At 41.5% G+C, this 19,451-nt stretch overlaps 1 protein-coding gene across 1 annotated transcript in view; it reads right to left on the bottom strand.

The window, feature by feature from the left end:
* The window catches only part of atrnl1a (attractin-like 1a), a 375,666-nt gene that overhangs the window by 171,665 nt on the left and 184,550 nt on the right, over positions 1–19,451 (bottom strand). Inside the window, exon 26 of the mRNA XM_059566501.1 lies at positions 13,197–13,258. Coding sequence (XP_059422484.1) covers positions 13,197–13,258 — 62 coding nt within the window. The remainder of the gene's footprint in view (positions 1–13,196; positions 13,259–19,451) is intronic.

The following is a 19,451-nucleotide window of genomic DNA, read 5'->3' as shown; positions in this document are numbered from 1 at the left end:
GCTGCTCGGCCCTCCACCAGCTGGCGATCTCCTCCACGGTGCCTGGCGGTGGCACTGGACGGCCCTCGGCGGACGGCACGACACTCCTCCGCCGCCCGGTGGACGGTGACGGCTCCTCCGGTTTTGGGCAGCCGGCAGGAGTCCCCCGTTCCCTGCTCCTCCCCGTTCCGGCGGATGGCAGCAGGCTCCGGCCACCTGGCGAACGGCGCAGACTCCTCCGCTCCCTCACGGACGGCAGCCGCCCCTCCCTATCGTGGGCGGCCGGTAGCGAGCTCGCCCGTCCCCGGCAACTCGCTCCAGCCCACCGCCTCGAGCGTCCATGGCGACACACTCCTCGCCTGCTCGTTGGCACCGCGGATTCACCACAGCGGCGAGGGATCTTCAGCAGCGCGTCCCTCCTTCTCCCGGGTTTCGGCACCACTGTAATGGATTAAACTTCCTAATCGTCGGGAAGAAGGAGGCGGGAACCGGCGGACAATCAAACAACATTTTAATAAAGCAAAATAAACACAAAACAGCGCACCAGCCCCTCACGGACGACTGGTGCGCGCAAATAAAAACCAAAACACAACTAAAAGCCCAGGCCTGGTCCTCTCTCGTCCTTCACTGTCGTCGCTCCTGTTTTATATCCTTCCATCTCCTCCGTGGGCCTCGAGACCGGTGGGTCGAACAGGTGTAGCTCATCTCCAATCACTCCACCGGCCTCGCTCCCATGTCCCTCGGCCCCGCCCCACTCGTCACACAGTGGAAGTGCATTAGCATGGTTTAAATCGTACTTATATGACCGCCATCAGTTCGTAGCAGTGAATGAAGATGTATCCTATCGATCACAAGTGCAGTATGGAGTACCTCAAGGCTCAGTACTAGGGCCGCTACTCTTCACGCTTTATATGTTACCCTTGGGAGATATCATCAGGAAACATGGTGTTAGCTTTCACTGTTATGCTGATGATACTCAGCTCTATATTTCTTCGCAGCCCGGTGAAACACACCAATTTGAAAAACTAATGGATTGCATAGTCGATATAAAAAACTGGATGACGAGTAATTTCTTACTGCTAAATTCTGAAAAAACAGAGGTGTTAATTATAGGACCTAAAAACTCTGCTTGTAATAAACTAGAACACTGTCTAAGACTTGATGGTTGCTCTGTCAATTCTTCGTCATCAGTTAGGAACCTAGGTGTGCTATTTGATCGCAATCTTTCCTTAGAAAGCCACGTTTCTAGCATTTGTAAAACTGCATTTTTCCATCTCAAAAATATATCTAAATTACGGCCTATGCTCTCAATGTCAAATGCAGAAATGTTAATCCATGCATTTATGACCTCAAGGTTAGATTATTGTAATGCTTTATTGGGTGGTTGTTCTGCACGCTTAGTAAACAAACTACAGCTAGTCCAAAATGCAGCAGCAAGAGTTCTTACTAGAACCAGGAAGTATGACCATATTAGCCCGGTCCTGTCAACACTGCACTGGCTCAAGCATCGCATAGATTTTAAAATATTGCTTATTACTTATAAAGCCCTGAATGGTTTAGCACCTCAGTATTTGAATGAGCTCCTTTTACATTATAATCCTCTACGTCCGCTACGTTCTCAAAACTCAGGCAATTTGATAATACCTAGAATATCAAAATCAACTGCAGGCGGCAGATCCTTTTCCTATTTGGCGCCCAAACTCTGGAATAACCTACCTAACATTGTTCGGGAGGCAGACACACTCTTGCAGTTTAAATCTAGATTAAAGACCCATCTCTTTAACCTGGCATACACATAACATACTAATATGCTTTTATTATCCAAATCCGTTAAAGGATTTTTAGGCTGCATTAATTAGGTAAACCGGAACCGGAAACACTTCCCATAACACCCTATGTACTTGCTACATCATTAGAAGAATGGCATCTACGCTAATATTTGTCTGTTTCTCTCTTGTTCTGAGGTCAACGTGGCCACCAGATCCAGTCTGTGTCCAGATCAGAGGGTCACTGCAGTCACCCGGATCCAGTACGTATCCAGACCAGATGCTGGATCAGCACCTAGAAAGGACCTCTACATCCCTGAAAGACAGTGGAGACCAGGACAACTAGAGCCCCAGATACAGATCCCCTGTAAAGACCTTGTCTCAGAGGAGCACCAGGACAAGACCACAGGAAACAGATGATTCTTCTGCACAATCTGACTTTGCTGCAGCCTGGAATTGAACTACTGGTTTCGTCTGGTCAGAGGAGAACTGGCCCCCCAACTGAGCCTGGTTTCTCCCAAGGTTTTTTTCTCCAGTCTGTCACCGATGGAGTTTCGGTTCCTTGCCGCTGTTGCTTCTGGCTTGCTTAGTTGGGGACACTTCATCTACAGCGATATCGTTGACTTGATTGCAAATAAATGCACAGACACTATTTAACTGAACAGAGATGACATAACTGAATCCAATGATGAACTGCCTTTAACTATCATTTTTGCATTATTGACACTGTTTTCCTAATAAATGTTGTTCAGTTGCTTTGACGCAATGTATTTTGTTTAAAGCGTTATATAAATAAAGGTGACATTGACATTGACAAACACTGTGAAAGGTCAGGCAGGATGAGGAACAGGTCTATCTGGTTGCACCTTACTGGCCCACCAGGACCCGGTTTCCGGAACTCATGCTCCTCGCGACAGCCCCTCCCTGGCGTATTCTCCTGAGGAAGGACCTCCTTTCTCAGGGGCACAGCAAGCTATGGCACCCACGCCCAGATCTTTGGAACCTCGACATGTCTAGACACCATTACTCAGGCTAGAGCTCCCTCTACGAGGCAAGCCTATGCACTGAACTGGAGTCTGTTCGTGAACTGTTTGAAGATGCATGTTTGGAGTAGTGGTGAGTGCTCACTCCACCTATAAGTGTCGCCTTCTCCTATGCGCAGACATCTGTAGACACCGAACACCTTCGCGAGATTCTACAGCCTCTGCATCAAGCTGGGTTCTTCCCATGTGTTGGGCAGACTCAGCGGAGCAATCTGAACCAGGCCCAGTATTGGTGTTAGCTTGCCCGGGTCTCTGGTTTGCCCCTGTACTGAGCTAGGTGTCTATATGGCTTAATTCCCTGCATGCGATCCCATATGTGTATGCTTCCACGGTAAGGTTTCCCTCTCAGTCCATATTAGTGTCTCCACATGATATCTCCCTACGGGTAGGATGTGGCCTCCGTAGTGACCTTCTCCGGAAAGCTTGCTTCCCAATCATTACTACCGGAATGCAAAAATTCAAAATCTAGAACAGAATCCAGCAGGATCAAAATGTAAGCAACAGTGTTTGCAGCAGCGCCGATGTAAGCAGTTCACTTAATGCACAGCACAGTCACACACGTGCCACAGTTACGTTTGGGATAATTTTATTTTAAATGCCATAATGTCAGTTGAAGACATTGCAATTGTGTTTTAAAAATACAACAACGAGCACCACAAAACCATTTAAAGAGGCTTGTTCAGCGGACTCCATGCGGGACAGGAAAGTCAACAAAGTAAAATGACCTCAAACGTATGGCGCACTTTCTTCATTTTATCAAATGATTATAATCACATCTATTAATTTTATAATTCTGCTACTAGAATTTTATTCAGACTACAATCCCATTAATTCAAGTGAGAAAGTGTTTTGTGTGATCGTGTGTGGGGCTTTTGCACATTCTGTCATGCCGGTGACTGTGTGCATCCAATAGACGCATTTTGCAGCATTATGGTTAACGATTTATTCGATAAATTGATCGTTAATTTAAACGATGATCGATCATGGAAATCATTGAAATTCAACATCCCTAATTGGGAAGGTTATTATTTTTGCGTAGGATCTGTCTGACACGCTGCAGTTTGTAAACACTTGCAACTCCATAGAGTTGTGATGGGGTTCAGGTTGTGGCGCTTTCCATGAACCACGAACGAGGGTTACGTATGAAACCCAGATGTTATCACTTCTCAAATTCTGATCCAAAATTTGTTTTCAAATCATCCAATCATTCAATTCAAATAATTTCTTTGCAACACATTTTCATCTACTAATTTTCATTCCAGGCCAAAAATAAGAATAAGACTACTAAGAATTTTGACTACTTTTTAAGCACATTTTTACTAAAAATCAAGCCAATTCATTCCCATGTAACATTTTGTCAACCTTGTATAAATGGGTAAAAGTAACCAATAGGCACAGAGTTTATATAAAAGCTCAGTATACTGAGATGAACATCAGAGCAACAGGGGGTATGTGGGGACATTGTCATCTACCCATCTTCCACATTCAAACAGAGACTTAATTCAGCCGGCATTATTACAAATACATACCATCAACTCCACAGACACATTGCCTAGAGGAGAATGTTCATTTTCAAACTAGACAATCTGAGGCATTGTGAGACTCTGCAAAAATATGGGGTGTATAATATATGAAGTGTTATACGATCACAAAATTTGAATTTGCAACATGGAAAGAGCTGCAATTGCACAGCTTGGGGGCATCTTGGGCTCTAACATTCTTCTTCTATTCTCTTTGTTTAAGCATCATATATTAAAGGGCCGAGCTCATTACATCTGAAGCTGTTCAAATGCTAAAATTAGCACTGGACTAATCCAAGTGTAGCTGAGGTAATGCAAGAGCCTGAAACTGCCTTTTCAACCATTTCATCTACCATATTTCAAAACCCAATCAGCACAAGTCATTAAATCTATTAATGATGAGGACGATTAATTCTTAACAAGCTGGATAATGGTTCTAATGGGCGGAGAATGAGGCTCAATAATGCTGGAGCGCTTTCACTGAGAAAGTTATAAAAGCACATTCTTTTAAGTGCTATGCTGTCATATTGAAATCTAGGCTGTGAGAGATAAACAGTTTGTTCAATGGGTTGCAGTATCTTACTGCATTGTGGCTATTCAGTGGATGTTTCACCTGGGAACAGAAGCGATTTGTACCTACAGATTTGTGCTGCCGTTGGTCAATTTGTACCGACAAACTGCATGAGATGCTGAAGGGGTAACACATTGATCAGACAAAATCGGACAAACTTGTTTTTGTTTCTTTGTGTTCTTTACCATTTGTTGGTGTCTGTCAGTACCATGTGAATTGGCCTTTAAAGTGACAACTCTGTACTTTATCTACCCCAAAGATATATAATTGTTGAAAAGATGTTGCTCTCTCTCCCGGAGGAAAAAACTGCAGGTATAGATCACTTGGATGGCAAAATTTTTAAAACTGTTGCTAATATCTTATGCAAGCCTATCAGTCACATTTTTAATAGATCTGTGATAAGTGGGGTGTTTCCGGAAGTTTGGAAGCAGTCTAAAATTATACCTTTAGTGAAAGATGATAGATTAGGTCTCACTGAATCAAATTGTAAACCAATTAACATTCTACCTATATTGAGCAAAATATTTAATAAGTTACTTTTTAATCAAATGATGCAGTACTTTATATCAAATAATTTGCTCTCCAATTCACAGCATGCTTATAAGCCAGGACACTCCACTAACACTGCATTGGTACAAATGGTAGACCAGTGGCTAACTTTTATGGATGACAAAAAGCTTGTGGGTGCTGTGCTGCTGGATTTCACAGTAGCTTTTGATGTTATTGACCATGACATTTTACTGTCTAAGCTTAAGTGCTATGGGTTTTCACATCAGTCTGTGTCCTTGATATGCAGTTATCTCTTTGGTAGAAGTTAGCGGGTATTTTTCAACGGGAGCTTTTCTGATTGTAAACAGTTGTCATGTGGTATTCCTCAGGGCAGCTGTTTGGGTCCATTGTTGTTTTCTGTGTTTGTTAATGATCTGTCACATGCTGTTTCAAGAGCAGATGTTGTACTTTATGCAGATGATGTTATAATGTTTTATGCATCACCTACAATAACTGACATAAGTTGTACCTTGCAGAATGAACTTAATGCCATTACAAATTGGGTGAAACTTAATAAATTAGCTCTCAATATATCTAAAACTAAATGTATAGTCTTTGGTACTAAACGTATGCTTGGCAAGCCTTGCAACTTAAATCTAATTATTGATAAATCTGTGGTAGAGCAGGTGAGTCAGACTAAACTCTTGGGTGTGAAGCTGGATAGTCAGCTCTCTTGGGCTGATCAGATTGACCACATTGTGTCTAAAATGGCCAAAGGCATTGCTTTTTCCCGGAGATGTTCAGTATATTGTCTACCATTAGTTATGAAAACAGTTGTCCAGTCTTTAGTTCTGTCACCTGGGGTACTGCCCAGTAATTTGGTCCAGTGCTGCACAGGGACATCTGAAAAAATTACAAATCGTTCAGAACAGAGCCGCAAGAGTAGCCCTTGGTTGCTCTTTTCGCTCCAGTGTGGATAAAATGCATACCTGTTTGGGCTGGCTAAAGGTGGAGGACAAACTTAATATAAGTCTTCTCTGTTATATGCACAATGCTCTATTTAAAAACAATCCAAAATCTTTTGTAGATAAATTGGTTTTTAGTGGGTATTGTCACGGACATGTTACGCATCAGGTGAGCTCAGGTGTGTTAGTGGTTCCATCTGCAAGGTCCAATTGGATGACAAGAAGAGTTTTAGTTAGATTGTCATCTGCTTGGAATAAATTGGATTTAAGAACAAGGCATATATCCAACATATGTAATTTTAAGAAGACTCTAAAACAGATTATTATTAATAGTATTACACCAGTTAATTTGTGACTGTTATAGGTACTGACATTTTCAAATGCTGTATGTGTGTGAATGTGTATATGTGGATAAATGTATACATGTGGTTATGTTATATGTAAGTTGTATTTATGTATGCTATATTTGTGTATTTTAACTGTACATACGTTTCAGCACTTTTATGGGCCCCAGGAAGACTAGCAACCACATTGTGGAAGCTAATGGGGATCCAAATAAATAAACAAATAAACTTTACAAATCTGCTTTATGCACCAAGAACTTGTAACAATCCAAAGAGAAAGGACAAATTTAAATCGCATTATATAACCCCTTTAAAATATATATATATATTTAATTTATCAATTTAGCTAATACTTACAAATAAGTAGAAAAAAAAGGTTTTAAAGGAAAAAGCAAACATTTAATTTAGTTGAACTTTCTTTGTGCTGTCAAATATACATCACAGTTTAATTATACATAAAATATTCTAATCACACGCATACACACACACACACACATGTATATGCATATATATAACAAATTAAATAATAACAATAATATTAATAAATAATAATAAAAAAGATTTTGTGTGCATTGTGTATGTGTAGTCACTTTTTGTAGCGTGTGATCTGTTTGTAGTATTGATTTTGTAGAAAGAAAGATTTTGTAGCAAAGAAAGCCTACAAGGATTACACAATCAATACAGACAACCAGACAACCTGAGCTGAGGATATAAGCATGCACACCATCACAGTCACTTCTTGTATCTATCTGTCATCCCGCCCCCCTGCTTATGTTTATGAGTAATAATAATTGATAATCTCGTATTCACTTGCTCTAGTAGGTACAAAGGACAAAAGCCCCATTATGCTCAAATCATGAGTGGGAGAGAATGAGCTTTAGTCAGTTACACAAGTCAAATAAATTGACTTGTGTTGCCATCCAGTAAAGCACAGGCGTTCAGGATGTTAATAACATCATCGTTGATAAGAGCGCACTCACTCAACACTTCAGCCTTGTGGACGACTTATGTCCAGATGGAACAAAGGAGAAGAAAAAAAGAAAAGTGGATGAATGTTTATCAACATAGAGAGAGTGTGTGTAATTGGGCTAAACCAAATTGCGGTGTCACCAATTAGCTGAAGGAGTGGGTGAACGGCTTAAGCGCTCTTTAATTGTTACTTTTTTTCTTGCTCATTTAGTGGAGCACCTAGAAACTAGAGACGGCAAAAAAGTCACTCTTCAAAGTAAACCTATTCAAAAGGACTTTTTGAAGCTAATGCGGGACTACACTGAAACACCTATCGGTTCAAAAGTACAGACTTTTCTCTAAGTGCACACCAGTTTTTGTACAACTAAAAGGAGTTCTTCCAAATATACATACAATATTATCATTTTATTCCCATTGTCCCATTTATTATTTTAATAGGCTTTATATTTTTTGAATACTTTTTCTACCTAATCTGCATAATGGTCTCTTTGTTTAGAAAGACATATTTGAATGGATGAAATACATTAAAAAACCTCAGAGTGATTAAAAAGCTCATCAACTTTATCAAAGCCAGATGAATCAGAACTAGATAAATATACATCTGTTTCCTTGAGGCTGGAAGCCCACAGTCTCTCATGAGGGTGTTTTGAAATTTTTGTTAGATTTTGAGAAACGCATTTCTAATTAAGATTACGTTAAGAGCTGGAGGTAATATGCTAATCAAATGCATGAATCAGATGGTGAAAAAAAGGAATGTTTCACTGGCTAACTTTAATTTATTAATTTTATTCTTTCACTAAGTTATACTGTAATGCTGCCTTCCAACAGTAATGGTGTATTTTTGTTGGCAAAAGGGGAAGTTAGCAACACACAGGTTCCCACCAGGTATAACAACCAATACAATATTCCCACTGGTTTTTGGATTATTGTGGGAAACAGTTTATCAAATGTATAATCCTCACAAATAAAAACTAACTTATGAATTTTGACGCCTAAATACAATTGCCAGAATTAAAAAGATAAAAGCTAAAGTTATAAAGGCAAGCAACAAACTACACCACAATTTGAGCAACAGTTTGAGTGTATGAACATAATCAGTTTGTAAAAGCGGTCTAGTGAGTCCTCCCACTCTGTGTAATGCTGCTGACAATGTATGTGACAATCTCTATAGTCCCATTTAGTCACTTGTTAGCAACTGCCTTTTTTAAAAACCCATAAAGACTGATGTGCCAACCACATTTCTTAAGTCAGGAATGTAACAAAAACGTAGTCAAAAAAACTTTTGACACTAAAAAAGAAATCCCTTTTCCTGGTTGTAGGACTCATTCTTGCAGCACTTAAAAAGTCATTTTAAGTCTGACATCTTACAAAACTTGTTTGAAACAACACAAACATGGCAGCACTCAAGGATAAACATTTACATTTAAGCAAATAAAATGCATCAGTCAGTCAAGATTTCATTACTATGCAATATCAAACGCTAATTAGATTTGTTTAGCAAATGTTTGTGGAGACTGATATGTTATACTATACACTATAAACGATATCTTAAAAACTTGCAGAACATCTTTGTTTGTCCTCTAAAATGAGATTAGTAGAAGACTCCTCTGTTGACAAAAAGAAACTGCTTGGCGAGCAATAAAATGCCTTTACAGATAAAGATAAGCGATATCAAGCAGGACTATTCCACATCCAACTTTGAATGGAACAAATCGTGAATGCAGAATGAAGTTGATTTGAAATATAATTGGCTCTAATCTATGTAAGTAGCTTACTAGGCCCACTTGTGTTCCGCTAGAGAAGTGTTTGTTTACCTCTTTAGTGTGTCTGGTACAAGGCGGTATATCCATCATCCTGACAGCCAATCAGGTTAGGGAGTTATACGGTTACTGTGACATCCAGACAGAAAATATTTAAAAGAAAAAAAAAACTGAAGGGAATACAAAGGCTTAAGGGGTTAATTCACCCAAAAATGCTTAATTATCATAATACCATAATATAATTCTTGACTGACTGATAAAGCTAAGAATATGGATATTTTTCTTACAAAAACACATTGATTTGCTACAGGAGGCCTTTGTTCACCCCCTCTGGAGCCGTGTGAGACTCTTCTTTTTTTTTTTTTAATAATGGATGCGCTTTTTATTAAACTTTTCTTGGACTGATGCAGTGCAACACCCGCTGAGTGGCATCAAACAGCTTAAAAGATCAAAGTCCATTTTTTAAATATATACACCCAGGATGACTTCAGGCTGAGTAATTTGTTTCCTAATTTAAATTTTTAGTTGAATTAACCCTTTAAGAAAAAACACAAACAATCTCAGAGGTATGTTATTGGGTAACCTCACTTACTTTTGCAGTATTATTTGAGGCTGACCAGTGTTTTAAAACTGTTCTCTAATGTATGAATATTCATTTAAAGGTATAGTTCACCCAAAAATTCTCCCATGATTTACTCACCCTCAAGCCATCCTAGGTGCATGACTTTCTTCTCTCAGACAAATACAATCAGAGTTACATAAAAAAAAATCCCGGCCCTTCCAAGCTTTATAATGGCAGTGAATGGGGGTCGAAATTTTGAAGTCCAATAAAATGCATCATAAAAGTACTCCATACAGCTCCAGGGGGTTAATAAAGGCCTTTTAAAGTGAATTGAAGCATTTGTGTTAGAAAAAATGACGTAAGCATAGTGTAAGCTCCAGTGACAATATGCTAGTCTTGTAAGAGCAAAGGAAGACCAGTCTCCTCTTGGCTTATATTGAAATCCTCCGACATGTTTCTTTACGTTTACTTGTTTTGAACTTCTCATTCATGACCAGTGTTTTGCTTTGCTCCCTCCTATGTGCTACTGTATTCGCCTACTTCCTACGTCATCTGCAGGAATGCCACTCTCTTGTGAACGTGAGTACGACATTAAGCAGAAGCTAGAGATTATGGTTTATTAAGTTTTAAATATGAATATTTTTACTACAATTTTTTTTTTATTAACTCCCCGGAGCCGTGCTGAGTGCTTTTTATGTTGGATGGATACACTTTATTAGACTTCAAAGTTTCAACAGCTATTCACCACCATTACTGGCACAATTCTGATTCTATTAATCTTAAGGAAGAAAGTCATATACACCAAGGATGGCTTGAGGGTGAGTAAATCATGGAGAAATTTTCATTTTTCTATGAACTATCCCTTTAAATAATTTTTCATATGTAATTTTTTCTCATTCATTCTTTTCTATTAAAAAGAACATACTAATTTATTTTCCTTAAACTACAAATTCATAAACAATCTGTCAGCCAAGTCACGGACACAAAGTGACAGAGCTCCAAATCAATACTCAATGCTCCTTAATGCTGTTTCACAAACAAACACCATTATTCATCCGTGTAATTAAAATAACTTAAGTGTGCCAACGCAGCACACTTAATTTACCTCAACACAATATTTTCAATAGTGCTTGATGTCTGTTTTGGCATTGTAAAACAGTCGGGCATTTGTCTGAACTTTGGCTTTGAAGGACTCTGCTTGAACTTCAAGTAAACTCTTGACAGAGATTTAGAACAGTGAATCCACAGCCAGAAGATATGAAAGGAAAGAGGAAAAGAGAGAAAGGGATGTAAAATGGGAGGGATACAAAGTATACACACCAATCTCCCTCAAATGCCATGATGAATTACATCAGAGTGTCCCTCGTCTGCAGAGGACTAAATGCACACCAAACAACAAACCCCTACAGCCTCTAGCTTCAACTTTGATATCGATCAACACATTCCCATGCCCACAATTGCAAAACAACAGCAACAAAAAAGCTTTTGCAATTCATACTGGATAATAAGTGCATCTTTATAGCACACATCAAATCACTGTTGCCATGACCTTTACCTTTGTGAATGTTGGGATGCGCACATCAATCACTCATATCCGTTTGAAATTACTGCAATAATTCAGATATGGATACATAAAAGATAGATGAGCAATGTCAAAATCACAGTGTTACGGTGCATTTTCCAGCACAATCTATTAATAAAAACTACATATCTGTGTATCAAATAAAGTCAAATGATGATTTGATGATACTCTTATAATAAAAAATGGCATGACTAAAGGGTGCTTTCACACCTGGCCTGTTGTTTCGGAACTTGACGCATTTCCCCCCTGAGCTCGGTTAATTTTTGCATGATTGAAAAGAACTCTAGAGTGGTTTGGTTGTAGTGAGAATGCAATCCGAACCAACAGACCAACGAACCAGGCTATATCCAATGTATAATAGGTAATTACGTAAGTTATAAGAAAAGCATTAACTTTGTTGTTTGGCTAATACTTCAAAATGAACCTGTTAATCTCTGTGGGTGAGCACGTCTTCGCTATTCAAAATCATATCACACTTTTTCATTTTATAATGCCGTATTATTGCTTTTCTTCCTAGTAGGTGCATTTTAAAAATGTTTTCCCAATGAATGCTGGACTCAAAATGATAAATTAATATAATGACAGCAACAACAAAAAACAATAATAAGCCCGCAAAGCTGTTGTCGTTCTATCCTGACAGATGACAGTCGTGACAGCTAAGTGAAATCCTGGAAAATGAACCCTGGAACTTTGACCAATGAGAGAACAGTTTACTTGCCTGTGACTTGTATTAAAATGTTTGGTCCATTTAAAATGTTGCCCTGTGAAAGCGACCCACACCAAGAATAAAAACCAACATTGTAATAATTTTAATCCCTGTTTCTGAACAAAGCAATTGACCTACAGGTGTGAAAGCACCCTTAATTTATAGCAACATTTAGTTTTGTTTGATAAACAAGTTGATAAGTAAAGTTTGGAATGACGTTACATGACATCTGTTTTGACCCGATAGTTAAAAACACCACAGAACACAATACAGAGGTGGCTGACAGTCTAACGCGAGATTCAATCTTTATACATAGCAGGCGGCATGTTATTATTTATACAGAGCAGGTGGCATGTAATTATTTTTCTGCACTTAGAGGCACTTTAAACACAACTGCGGTCTCTGAGCTCTGTAATTTGACTGTCCAGAACTATAACAAGTGTGACATTTCAGAACACATATGACTAGTGAAAACTGAAAATGAAACCATGCAATTGCAAACATCATAAGCTGTCACAGAAATTTGATGATTTCCATCACTGGCAAAAATGTGCATATGTTCTGGCTGCTGTTCAAGTATAACATTAAAAGAGTAGTGTAGGTACATGTGTCTTAAGTTTCTTTTTATAATCTTTAATAATTAAGTTTTTTTTCATATAATGCGTTTATTTGCAGGGACAGCGAGACTGGCAGTGTTTGGCTTCATCACAGCAAACACAATTATATCTATTGTGCTTATTCATCAGCCAGCCTTCATTAAAGGCTTTGGATGGTGAGGTTAATGCATCCTTGCATCCTCAGCAAACTTATTTCACTAAATTCCAAAAACTAGAATTCAGTACATATTATGAAGAAAGAAAGTACATTCTTAATTTATTCACAAATTTTATTCCACTTAATCACAGAGAAAGTTTTATTTAAATTAATGAAATGTGCATACCTGAAAAATGTGACAAAGAACTGCACCAGGTCCATGATGCTGCTATGTTGAGAGAAGGATATCTGTGAGAAAAGAAGAAAAGAAAAAAAAAATTATTATCAAGCAAAACTATTGTTGAAAGATACCCAAATATATTTATAATGGAGCATATTGCCATGTGAATCATAATTACATAGATTTCTGCATTAATGTTTCCTGAAACCATTTATTTTTCATATTAAAAATGCATCAGTTCACAGTGCAGTTTAAAAGTATTATTTCAATAAACATCTTAATCACCAATGGCTTCAAATTCGAAGGAAAAAAAGCAACACGCTGGGCTAGGTGACAAAAAATAAACTACTGCTGAACCATGTTTAAAAGCCTTCTGAAGAAACAGATGGCCGGTAATAAACTTGACATATAATTTAATCAAGTGTTTATGTTGTTCATCTAATCTAACTTGAATTTGTTGTGCACCTTACACTGCAAACTTTCTGTAGAATAATAAATGTTTCTAATCAAAATTATTTTTACTTGACATGCAAGTAGTTGTATTACATATACATGGCATATTAATTTTCTACATTTTGGCAAGGTTCCTTAGAAAACAAGCAACATGAATTTTCCCCAACTGCCGAATAGGGACTGTAATTATGTGCATTTATGGTGCTTTATTTGACTTTGTCAATGCAAAAAGTTATTTATGGATTTTATTTATTTATTTTGCCCCCATTACACATATCTCAAATATTCTAAAAGACTTTAAGGCTCAAAAACACAACTACTTTTGCAATGATAACAGCTTGCCACTATCTCCATTATGGAATATAATCGTACTCTGTTACTAAACGTAACCTCGGTTCTCTCTAGAAGAGCGAACGAGTACTGCGTCTTAGCTAAGACGCTACGGGAAAAGTCTCTTTTCACGAAATACTGAAGCAAAAAATTATCCTTTATTTTGTATTTTTGTAAAGCGCATTTGCAGCAGTACACAGCCATAGGCGAGACGGCTCGTTCGCTCATTGGCTTGTTCTGCGGCAACTGCACAGCCTATCGAGCGCGGGCTGATGCAACATCAGACCAATAAGAAACCCGCCGAAACGGGTGTGGCCCAACCTATAAAAGGAGTTCGAAAAGGCTGACTCACCTGATTTATTTCATCGCCGAAGCGAACCAGAGTGAATCGTGCGCACGGCAGAGAACGCAGTACTCGTTCGCTCTTCTAGAGAGAACCAAGATTACGTTTAGTAACCGAGTACGTTCTCTTACGAGAGCTCTCTCGTACTGCGTCTTAGCTAAGACGCTACGGGAACCCAATGTAGAACGCCGTGCGCGCAGGTATCACACACCAATAAACCTGAAGCAACGCCCAGGATTTACAGTGCACAGTCACCTGAGGGACTCACAGAGAGTCCAGGACAGAAAAGGGAAAAAAAGCCCTCCGTCCTATATCTAGCAGCATCCGTAGATGCGGCAATATGACATCACACAGCCGGGGCAAGGCCTGACCAATGTGGCAATGCGGGTCTTACGCAATACTGCCCATATAACAGTCGGCAGCGCATAGCGCTCGTGAACTCTGAATTCCCCTCAGGGCCCTGATTCGACTATACCGACAACAGCCTTTCTTGCAAGGCGGGGACCTCCAGGTTATAGAACCTGATAAATGTAGACGGCGAGGCCCAACCTGCCGCCATACATATATCCTGCAAGGAGATCCCAGTAGACCACGCCCACGACGAGGCGACGCCTCTTGTGGAGTGTGCTCTGACGCCCAACGGGGACTGAAGGCCCCTGGAAGCGTAAGCTAACGCTATGGCGTCAACTATCCATCTGGATAGAGTCTGTCTCGAAACAGCCATTCCCTTGGAACGTCCACCGAACGAGACAAACAGCTGCTCCGTCTGCCGAAAGGCAGCAGAGCGAGACACATAAGCTCTTAAAACCCTGACAGGGCAAAGAAGACTCGAGTCTCCATCCTCCCCTGACACCGGCAGGGCAGACAGGGCAATAACCTGAGCCCGAAACGGTGTGTTGAGGGATTTCGGCACATAACCGTGCCTAGGTTTGAGTATGACCCTTGAGTCATTGGGCCCAAACTCCAAGCACGACTGGCTCACCGAGAGCGCGTGCAAATCACCCACACGCTTCACAGAAGCGAGAGCCAACAAGAATACTGTCTTGAACGACAGATGCTGAAGGCTAACCGATTGGCTAGGCTCAAAAGGGGGACCCTTCAAGGCCTCCAAAACCGCCGCGAGGTCCCACATAGGGACTGATGGAGGTCTGGGAGGATTCAGCCTCCTAGCTCCTCTGAGGAACCGGATGACTAAATCGTTCCTTCCTATTGACTGACCGGACGCCGTTTCAGAAAACGCAGCGATGGCCGCCACATAAACTTTGAGCGTGGATGGGGCTCTGCCCTTATCCAACAGCTCCTGTAGGAAAAAGAGGACCTCCGTCACCTCACAACTAAGGGGTGAATAACCTCGAGCTGTGCACCAGCTGGAGAACACCGACCACTTCGAGGCATACAGATGTCGTGTCGACGGAGCTCTAGCCTGAGTGATGGTATTTAGCACTCCCACTGCGAGATCAGCGGGTAACCGTTGAGCGCCCACACATAGAGGGACCACAACTCCGGTTGAGGGTGCCAAATCGAGCCCCTGGCCTGCGAGAGGAGGTCCCTCCTCAACGGTACCGGCCACGGGGCGACATCTGCTAACTGCATCAAATCTGGGAACCATGGTTGGTTCTTCCAAAGAGGTGCTACAAGCAGTATTGAACATATCGTTTCTCTCACCCGTTCTATCACCTGCGGAAGGAGGGAGACGGGAGGGAACGCATAAAGCGGGCAGCACGGCCATCTCCGTGACAGCGCGCTTTCGTTCTTGGAAAAGAACGCGGGGCAGTGAGCGTTTTCGTGGGACGCAAAGAGGTATACCTCCGCCATGCCAAATCTCTCCCACAACAGCCGGACTGTTTGCGGGTGTAGAGACCATTCGCCCGTAGGAACATTGCCTCTGGACAGCCTGTCTGGACCCAGATTCTGCAGTCCAGGCACATGCACTGCTCTCAGCGAGCGCACGTTGCGCTGAGCCCAAACCAGGAGGCGTTCCGTCAGCCTGCACAGGTTTTGGGACCCGAGACCGCCCTGGCGATTTATGTAGGACACCACGGACATGTTGTCCGCACGGACTACGACGTGGTGATCCTTGATATGGGGACAAAAGCGCGTCAGCACGTTCTCCACTGCCAGCATTTCCAGGCAGTTGATATGATGGAGCTTTTTCACGCTCTGCGCGGCACCCGAGCCTTCAGCCAGAACTGCAGGGGGCGCATGCGGAGCAAGCCCAGCCGCAGAACCGGAGATGCTGAGGCCATGAGACCCAGCATCTTTTGACAGTGTTTGAGTGACACGGTCGCGCCGCAGCGGAAAGAACTCGCTGCGCGCTGAATGCCCATCGCGCGCTGTGGTGACAGCCGCGCCGTCATGGAACACGAGTTCAGAACTATACCCAGAAACAGGATCGTCTGACTGGGGTTCAACGAACTCTTCGCCCAATTGACACTGAGGCCGAGCTTCTCGAGGTGATCGAGTAAAACGAGCTCCGCTCGTGATCGGGCCAGAACCAGCCAGTCGTCCAAATAATTCAGCACTCGTATGCCTCTGAGTCTGAGAGGAGCGAGCGCTGCATCCATGCACCTCGTAAACGTACGAGGAGCCACGGAGGACTGTAAACTGGTATGCCTGGCCCTCGAAGGCGAATCTCAAATATTGCCTGTGGTTTGACGCTATCTGTATTTGAAAATACGCGTCCCTCAGATCTATTGACATGAACCAGTCCCCTCTGCGAATCTGCGCGAGGAGTTTCCTGGTCGTAAGCATTTTGAAACTGCGTTTCATCAATGCCTTGTTCAGCTGTCTTAGATCCAGTATGGGCCTGAGACCCCCGTCTCTCTTGGGCACCAGAAAGTATCTGCTGTACAGCCCCCCCCTCGCTTTGAGCTTGAGACACAGGCTCTACAGCCCCTTTGCTCAACAGTTTTGATATTTCGGCCCGAAGTATGTGTGCTACTTCTGTTTTGACCGTAGTTTCGACGCGCGCTGAAAAGCGCGGAGAGCGTCGAAAAAAACTGTAGCGAGTAGCCTCTCTTTATAATGCCTAGCACCCAATCCGAAACCCCTGGAAGCGCTGACCATGCATCTGCATGAATGGCTAAGGGCTGGATGCGAAGCGCGTTCTGTTGACCGGGCAACGGCGGCGCTCGGGTGTGCTGCGCATTTGAAGCGGGGAGCGCGCTGATCACAGCGGGCAGATCGCTCCTCCTCGACCCCGTCCCGGCGCTTAACCGACTGGGGGAAGGCTGAGCAGGTCCCATGGGACTCGATATGTCTGCGAGTGATTGTGGGCTGCATATGCCACTTTCAACTCGCTGTCTGCCTGTGCAGAGCGTACGTGCACGGGCCTCGTTTTTACAGAAGCCACGCGCCGTATGTGACATAGTGTATGTGGGCACTGTGGAGTGGGCACGTTTACTATGCGGCGCGCTCGACCGATCTGTGTCGATCTTATGTGCGCGAGCCCTGTGTGCAGGGCTGTGCTTACATGTGGAGATGGGCACTGAGGAGTGGGCATCGTCACTGCATTTATAGCACCATCGGTGCTGGACATGGACAGTATACCGTACACACAGCTTCAATGGAGGGACTGAGAGCTCTCGAACTAAATCTAAAATATCTTAAACTGTGTTCCAAAGATAAACGGAGGTCTTACGGGTTTGGAACAACATAAGGGTAAGTTATTAATTACATAATTTTGCTATCTGGGTGAACTAACCCTTTAAGTTCTAATAACTTATATTTTTATACTGAATAGTTTAAAACCATGCAAATTAAGTAAACAAGTAAAAATTGTAAAGTTACATAATCCAAACAGTTTTTAATTATAATAACATATTTCGTTATAAGACCTTGACACTGTCAGTGTCACAAGTTCATGTATATACAATGTGTATAAAAATAGATACATGTAAATGTAAGTCATGCCAAATGTTGCCTTCATTATTTAGGCTTTACAATTTTTTTTTTTTTTTTTTTACATGGTGCATGTACATCATGGGTCCCAAGGTTAAAACAAAAAAAATATATTTTTTCCTAATATTACATTACGTAACGTGCCAATACATAACTATATAGTGTTTAAAATCACTGGTGTTCGGAAGATTAACATTTCTCCCAGCCCTCCCTTACGTAAGCTGTACAATAATCACAGTGTGTTATATAAAATGCATTTGATTTCTCAGATGTTGCAGTCAACTCCACAAATAAGATCCTGTGTTCCTGTCCATTCGCTGATTGCTTCAACTACATGACCGAGTTATTTGCCTTTTCAATATCTGAGGCCACTCACATCGATTGCTTATGAGAATCCAATACATAATTCTCCCAGCTAAACCTATCTAAAACTTAATCCGCACTCCATCTTCATCTAAAAATCGACCATCTAATAAAAAAAAATGTCATTTTATGATTGATTTGTAAATGTCAGATGTTATCACAGTGATTTATTTTTCGAGAAGTGGCGTGCTTTAAAAGTTCAGGCGACAAAATGTGTTTACTTAGTTCAAATGAGTTTTGGACTTGCACTTTTCTTTTTCTTGGAGCATACACTATTATTGACTGCAAAAACAGAGGCAGATATATAGTGAGGCAATTATGCACACACATACAGACATTACATGTGGACCTTCTCTGTCAGGCTACGCAGCTGTGTTAATTTGTGCTGGGGAGCAAAGCCGGTGTTCATGAATGGTGACTAATACATCCATGAGACATTTCCGATCGGCGTAAATGTGCTTTTATTTCTGGATGGAAGAAACAGCACTTGGATAGATGGAGAGGAGTGGATGGGGAGGTGTGTGTGTGCAGGTGGAAGTGAGGGGGTTGGTCAATCCTTAAGTGATTTACTGGCATTTGCTTTTTGCAGTGAAAGTGCATGACAATCAAAAACTGAAAGAAAGAAAGTGTTGAGAAAAGCAGATTTTTCTTGCCAGAGGGACTGGCCATTAAGTGAGCCGAGCTGGTGGCTGGAGCTGGTACCTTACTGAAGTGCTCTTGACTCCTCCCCACTCCTAAATTCAACCTTTTACTGTAAACATCATGCTGGGTTGTGAGCGGTAACATGCGAATTAAGAAAATCACTATTAGTAAATGCGTTCCAGTCCTTAAGGCAAGACACCACAGGGTGAACTGCACATCGGATGAAACCA

Source organism: Carassius carassius, chromosome 14 (genome assembly GCF_963082965.1).
Source record: "Carassius carassius chromosome 14, fCarCar2.1, whole genome shotgun sequence".
NCBI lineage: Eukaryota > Metazoa > Chordata > Actinopteri > Cypriniformes > Cyprinidae > Carassius > Carassius carassius.
The sequence above is the reverse complement of the archived record's forward strand: the minus strand, read 5'-3'. Positions and strand labels throughout refer to the sequence as shown.